The 7,549-nt window shown below is 43.9% G+C and overlaps 1 protein-coding gene across 4 annotated transcripts in view; it reads left to right on the plus strand.

Moving 5' to 3' along the window:
• The window catches only part of LOC111952924 (neuron navigator 2), a 118,338-nt gene that overhangs the window by 84,315 nt on the left and 26,474 nt on the right, over positions 1-7,549 (plus strand). For all 4 annotated transcript variants that reach the window (XM_023971941.2, XM_023971944.2, XM_023971943.2 and 1 more), the window contains exons 21-24: positions 2,413-2,496; positions 2,605-2,728; positions 2,877-3,034; positions 4,429-4,604. In XM_023971941.2, the coding sequence (XP_023827709.1) occupies positions 2,413-2,496; positions 2,605-2,728; positions 2,877-3,034; positions 4,429-4,604 (542 nt within the window). The remainder of the gene's footprint in view (positions 1-2,412; positions 2,497-2,604; positions 2,729-2,876; positions 3,035-4,428; positions 4,605-7,549) is intronic.

A 7,549-nucleotide genomic window follows, 5' to 3' on the forward strand; every position in this document is an offset into this window, starting at 1 on the left:
CTAGCAGCCCGGTGATGGTGACGTGGTGTCCCCTGAACCACTACCCGTCCCTGGGGAAGGAGGCAACCAGAGAGAAGGCCAGACGCAAGCTGCAGCCCAGGCTGAGACGCAGCCAGAGCTACAGCCCTGCAGGCCAGAAGGAGGACAGCAACATACAGCAGGACCTCACTGAGGTGGGATCTGACTGGAACCTCTGGGCTCTCACAGGGCTTCAGCAGCTTTGAGTCTCTGGATGCTTTGTTTTGGGAAGTGAGCTTGTATGTTGGCATGTGGGTATTTGTCTGTTTATTGTGAGCCACAGTATAGTACTACTGTTACTACATCCTGGGTATTTGTCTGTTTATTGTGGGCCAGCAGTAGAGCCTACTACTGCTACTACATCCTGGGTATTTGTCTGTTTATTGTGGAAGCCAGCAATAGCCCCTACTACTGCTACTACATCCTGGGTATTTGTCTGTTTATTGTGGAGCCATCAGTATAGCTACTACTGCTACTACATCCTGGGTATTTGTCTGTTTATTGTGGAGCCATCAGTATAGCTACTACTGCTACTACATCCTGGGTATTTGTCTGTTTATTTGTGGAGCCATCAGTATAGCGTACTACTGCTACTTACATCCTGGGTATTTGTCTGTTTATTGTGGAGCCATCAGTATAGCGTACTACTTGCTACTACATCCTGGGTATTTGTCTGTTTATTGTGGAGCCATCAGTATAGCGTACTACTGCTACTACATCCTGGTATTTGTCTGTTTATTGTGGAGCCATCAGTATAGTGTACTACTGCTACTACATCCTGGGTATTTGTCTGTTTATTGTGAGCCATCAGTATAGACGTACTACTGCTACTACATCTTTTCTGTTTTATTGTGGAGCTAGCAGTATAGCTACTCTACTACATCATCTGGGTATTTGTCTGTTTATTGGTGGAGCCATCAGTATAGCGTACTACTGCTACTACATCCTGGGTATTTGTCTGTTTATTGTGGAGCCATCAGTATAGCCTACTACTGCTACTACATCCTGGGTATTTGTCTGTTTATTGTGGAGCCATCAGTATAGCGTACTACTGCTACTACATCCTGGGTATTGTCTGTTTATTGTGGAGCCATCAGTATAGCGCTACTACTGCTACTACATCCTGGGTATTTGTCTGTTTATTGTGGAGCCATCAGTATAGCCGTACTACTGCTACTACAGTACATGGTTGGGTTGTGAGCTGTAACTAGAGGTTGGAGCTCAGTGTGTCTGTCTGTCCTAGATATGTCAGAGGACACGTGCGTCTCTGTTGCAATACTCTTGATGTTCTGCTTTTGTTTTGCCTGTAAAGCTGTTATCAACTACCAGGAACGTGATGTTTGATTTCATGTTTGATTTCAAAAAATGTGCATGCTTTAGGTTTTCTGTGTAATGTGAATTCGATTGCGCTGATTCTTGTCCTTGCAAAGTATATCAACAACAGCAATGCATAAGAGAAAATTTACTATCTTAAACCCACCACAGCTTTGGAAATCCTAACACCTACGGTATGGAATAGTTTTAGCATTTATCTTCTAAAACACAAGCCATCCATTGATTTCATGCATTTGAGGTGGTTTCTTTGGGTGTATATGATTGCCAAACTGACTGAGCCGGTCTGCAATCTCTTTGTACGCCTTCGTCAAATGTCCAACTGTGACATTGATGAGTAAATCAACGTGCAAGTTGATAACCAGCATGACTTTAAGCAGCATGTTTCTCTCACACCTGTGTCTCTACAGAAGATAACAAATACTTGTGATCAGTTGACTCTGCATAAGAGAAGAAAACATCCTAAATGTTTTTCGCTTAACCAGAATTCCCTCTTTTTCCTTTCTCTCTGCTCGTCTGTGGCTGTGAGAAGGTAGCAGGTCTCTGGTTTCACGAAGGCAGATGATAGCTAGCTAGAGGMTTTTTTTAGGACTCGTGTTGGCCTCATGTTCGCCTCATGTTCATCTCTACCAGGCTACTGAACCATGGAACCCTGCCCAGACAGGTAAATCGGTAGTCGGCAGAGAGCCTGGCCCATTATATCAGCATGGATCCATTTCTAACATGCAGTGACTTCCCCAGCTGTCCCTGTGGAGAAACTCAACTCCTCTCGTTCTTACTCAAAATACTCAATGTGCACCATGACACGGAAGCCATTATCACCTGTGGATGTTTTTCTTTTGGCTCTGTGTATGCATGTCGTGAAAGGTATGTGGGTGTGTTCTTACGAGCGAGACCTTTTCCTAAAAKTGCAGTGTGTTGCCCGTTTCACAGCCCTGAGTGGGGCTTGCTAATCAAACAAGTGTGTGTCAGGTGYAGGAGAACAAATGACKTTGTCAGCAGGTCAGTTTGCAAACGTATACATGGATAGCTGAATGTGTACTGCTGTGTGCATGTCCGTAGGCTCACCTGGTAGCAGCGTTTGAGCAGAGCTTGGGGAACATGACCATCCGACTCCAGGGTCTTACCACCACGGCTGAGCAGAAAGTAAGGACTGGAGCCGTCAAAATGTCGGTTTCCTCAGAAATATGTCTGTCTTTCCTTGGATGGATCGTGATGCTAACTGTGTTGCTTCATCACGTTGTTGTATTTTAGGATTCTGAGCTGAACGACCTGAGGAAGACRGTAGAGCACATGAAGAAGCAGAACACAGCAGCCCAGGCAGCCATCGACGGTGTCATCAACCTGCCAGAGCTCACCTGCAAAGGTGATAGGCCAGGTGAGAAGTTACCTCCCACATCAACATGAAACCCAACAAGAACAGATGTCTATTGGCTAGTGAGAAAAAGGGCATCTGACACCGAATCAGAATGGATTAGAATTCTATGCTGGTCCCTGTCTCACCCTCTGTCTTGTGCATCCCACAGCCTCAGACAATGGAAGCCCCCAGTCTCAGCAGGATCTGTGTATCCGCAGACAGCACTCATCTGACAGTGTGTCTAGCATCACCAGCGCCACCAGCCACTCCAGCGTGGGCAGCAACTTGGAGCTGGACGCCAAGAACAAAAAGACGAGGAAGAACTGGGTAGGTCTTCCACTCTCTGTCTATCTAGCTGGCTGGCTAGTTGTCTGTCTGTCCCTCTATGTCTGTCTGTTGATCAACATGGCTGGCTAGCTGTCTGTCTGTCCCTCTATGTCTGTCTGTTTATCAACATGGCTGGCTAGCTGTCTGTCTGTCCCTCTATGTCTGTCTGTTTATCAACATGGCTGGCTAGCTGTCTGTCTGTCCCTCTATGTCTGTCTGTTTATCAACATGGCTGGCTAGCTGTCTGTCTGTCCCTCTATGTCTGTCTGTTTATCAACATGGCTGGCTAGCTGTCTGTCGCTCTGTGTCTGTTCGTCTGTCTGTCTCTGTCTGCACGTCTAATCTGTCAGATGTTCTTGCCCTTTCCTCCAATCCTTCTGTTTGTGCTCAGCCTTCTTGCGCAGGAGCAAAGGTGAATATGGTTATTGTTGTTAGTGAGCTGCTCTAGAAACTAGATTGTGAGTTGACAATTGTGAGGTGTTCCCTTATTACACATGGCAAAACCGCAAAGAAACTGCACGCAACRACGAAAAGGTCACCTGTAATCTGTTAGTCAGGAGACACGAGTTTAGGTCAATATACTCGTGCATTTTCTGCCTGTAGAAAAGAGGTGTGTACACAGTATGTATGTTGGTTGAATACTGCCTGTACTAACCAATGAAGTCAATTTAAAATGTCTGCGTGTGTGTTCTTTTGTCCTGATATGATGCTGTTGCGTGTGCTGGAGGGAAGGTGAATGATGACTATGTACGCAGACGGTGATGATARTAGTATCTGTGTATTAGTTAGAAGTACAACCGTGGCGTACCTGACTATTTGACCACAAGGGGGCAGATGACTACTGAGTTTAAATATCTAAATCTCCCCTTTAGTGGTTGAGTAGTCGTGTCAATTAGTGAGAAGTTTATAAAAGTGATAACTCTTCCTCCCTAGCCTTGTGTTCATTCCTTGTTTGTAGCTGTGAGGGTATAGTTTGCGTTCAGTCTCTTTAGTGAGCTGCCTTGTGTACAGCCTATTCTATGTCCTTAAGACCTGTACACAAGTTCGTGGATTGTTCCTGTCTTAACAAAACAAATCCACCATACCTCTATTGTGTCTCCAAGCTAAAAGTTGAAATTGTCTATGATCAGCATGCTGTGGTCTTGTCTTTCCCCTCTTGTGCTCTCCTATCGTGTGGAGGTCTATGAGGTAAGATTAACACACTAATTTCCAGAATAMACTTTTATTCCTTGATTAGGTGGAGATAGTGAAAGAGTAGAAGTTTGTAACTGTTTTGTGATTCAAAATGTATTTCTGGGCATTTTTTCACACTTATATGTCTGTGTGCTTTACTATGTAATCAGGTKTCTCTGTTTTCTTCTCTTCTCTGACCCCATCCCCATCCTTGGCTGCAGCTGCGGAGCTCTTTCAAGCAGGCATTTGGGAAGAAGAAGTCGTCCAAGTCTGCGTCCTCCCACTCCGACGCAGAAGAGATTGCCGACTGTTCCCTGCCCTCCTCCCCCAAGCTAACTGCATATAACGGCTCCACCGCCTCAACACCCATGATCCGGAACTCCCACTCCAACTCTCTGTGAGTACCTTCTCCCACTCCAACTCTCTGTGAGTACCTTCTCCCACTCCAACTCTCTGTGAGTACCTTCTCCAACTCTCTGGTGAGTACCTTTCTCCACTCTCTGGTGAGTACCTTCTCCACTCCACAACTCTCTGTGAGTACCTTCTCCACTCCAACTCTCTGTGAGTACCCTTCTCCCACTCCAACTCTCTGTGAGTACCTGGGCCAGGCTATTAGACACTCACCTGTTTCTAAATGGGAGGTGATAGTGGATCATAATGGAGGCTCCCGTTTTCTCAATTAATACAGTCAACTCAGGGGTCTGGAACATCACATGACCATATTATGATTACTACTGATTCCCATAGTGTCTGATACAGCTATCTCAACAGCTTTATATATTATATACTTTATATATTCACTACCGTTCAAAAGTTTGGGTCACTTAGAAATGTCCTTGTTTTCCATGAAAACATACATGAAATTAGTTGCAAAATGAATAGGAAATATAGTCAAGACGTTGACAAGGTTATAAATAATGATTTTTAATTTGAAATAATAATTGTGTCCTTCAAACTTTGCTTTCGTCAAAGAATCCTCCATTTGCAGCAATTACAGACTTGCAGACCTTTGGCATTCTAGTTGTCAATTTGTTGAGGTAATCTGAAGAGATTTCACCCCATGCTTCCTGAAGCACTTCCCACAAGTTGGATTGGCTTGACGTGCACTTCTTACACGTACCATACGGTCAAGCTGCTCCCACAACAGCTCAATCGGGTTGAGATCCGGTGACTGTGCTGGCCACTCCATTATAGAATACCAGCTGACTGCTTCTTCCCTAAATAGTTCTTGCATAGTTTGGAGCTGTGCTTTGGGTCATTGTCCTGTTGTAGGAGGAAATTGGCTCCATTTAAGTGCCGTCCACAGGGTATGGCATGGCGTTGCAAAATGGAGTGATAGCCTTCCTTCTTCAGATCCTTTTACCCTGTACAAATCTCCACTTTAACACCACCAAAAGACCCCCAGACCATCACATTGCCTCCACCATGCTTGATAGATGGCGTCAAAGCACTCCTCCATCATCTTTAAATTTTTTCTGCGCATCACGAATGTTCTTCTTTGTGATCCGAACACCTCAACTTAGATTCCTATGTCCATAACTCTTTTTTCAATCTTCCTCTGTCCAGTGTCTGTGTTCTTTTGCCCATCTTAATCTTTTATTTTTATTGGCCAGTCTGAGATATGGCTTTTTTCTTTGCACACATGCCTAGAAGGCCAGCATCCCGGAGTCGCCTCTTCACTGTTGACGTTGAGACTGGTGTTTTGGTGTGTACTATTTAATGAAGCTGCCAGTTGAGGACTTGTGAGGCGTCTGTTTCTCAAACTAGACACTCTAATGTACTTGTCCTCTTGCTCAGTTGTGCACCGGGGCTTCCACTGCTCTTTATATTCTGGTTAGAGCCAGTTTGCTCTGTTCTGTGAAGGGAGTAGTACACAGCATGTACGAGATCTTCAGTTTCTTGGCAATTTCTCGCATGGAATAGAACAAGAATAGACTAATGCGTTTCAGAAGAAAGTTATTTGTTTCTGGCCATTTTGAGCCAGTAATCGAACCCACAAATGCTGTTGCTCCAGATACTCAACTAGTCTAAAGAAGGCCAGTTTTATTGCTTCTTTAATCAGAACGACAGTTTTCAGCTGTGCTGACATAATTGCAAAATGGGTTTCTAATGATCAATTAGCCTTTTAAAATGATAAACTTGGATTAGCTAAGACATCGTGCCATTGGAACACAGGAGTGATGGTTGCTGATAATGGGCCTCTGTACGCCTATGTAGATATTCCATTAAAAAATCTGCCGTTTCCAGCTACAATAGTAATTTACAACATTAACATGTCTGCACTGTATTTCTGATCAATTTTATGTTATTTAAAAAAAAGTAAGTTCTACTAAGTGACACCAAACTTTTGAACGGTAATATATATATATGTTATATATATCCATCATTCTTAAATGGAAGATATATATATTATATATATATTATATATAACACAGTGCATTCGGAAAGTATTCAGACCCTTGACTTTTTCCACATTTTGTTACATTACAGCCTTATTCTAAAATGGATTAAATAGTTTTTTCCCCTCATCATTCTACAACAATACCATAATGACAAGCGAAAACAGGTTTTTAGAAATCTTTACACATTTATTACAAATAAAAGACAGAAATACCTTATTTACATAGGTATTCAGACCCTTTGCTGTAAGACTTGAAATTGAGCTCAGGTGCATCCTGTTTCCATTGATCATCCTTAATGTTTCTACAACTTGATTGGAGTCCACCTGTGGTAAATTCAAATGATTGGACATGATTTTGAAAAGCACACACCTGTTTATATAAGGTCCCACAGTAGACAGTGCATGTCAGAACCAAAACCAAGCCATGAGCTCGAAGGAATTGTCCGTAGAGTTCCGGAGAGGATTGTGTCGAGGCACAGATCTGGGGAAGGGTACCAAAAAATGTCTGCAGCATTGAAGGTACTCAAGAACACAGTGGCCTCCATCATTCTTAAATGGAAGAAGTTTGGAACCACCAAGACTTTTCGTAGAGCTGGCCACCCGGCCAAACTGAGCAATTGGGGGAGAAGGGCCTTGGTCAGGGACGTGACAAGAACCCGATGGTCACTCTGACAGAGCTCCAGAGTTCCTCTGTGGAGATGGGAGAACCTTCCAGAAGGACAACAATTCTCTGCAGCACTCCACCAATCAGGCCTTTATGGTAGAGTGGCGAGACGTTAGCCACACCTCATTAAAAGAGCACATGACAGCCCGCAAGGACTCAGCCATGAGAAACAAGATTTTCTGGTCTGATGAAACCAAGATTGAACTCTTTGGCCTGAATGCCAAGGCGTCACATCTGGAAGATCGCTACTTCCTTGATCCACGTGAAGAAAACCTGG

Source organism: Salvelinus sp. IW2-2015, linkage group LG26, assembly GCF_002910315.2.
Source record: "Salvelinus sp. IW2-2015 linkage group LG26, ASM291031v2, whole genome shotgun sequence".
Classification (NCBI taxonomy): Eukaryota; Metazoa; Chordata; class Actinopteri; order Salmoniformes; family Salmonidae; genus Salvelinus; species Salvelinus sp. IW2-2015.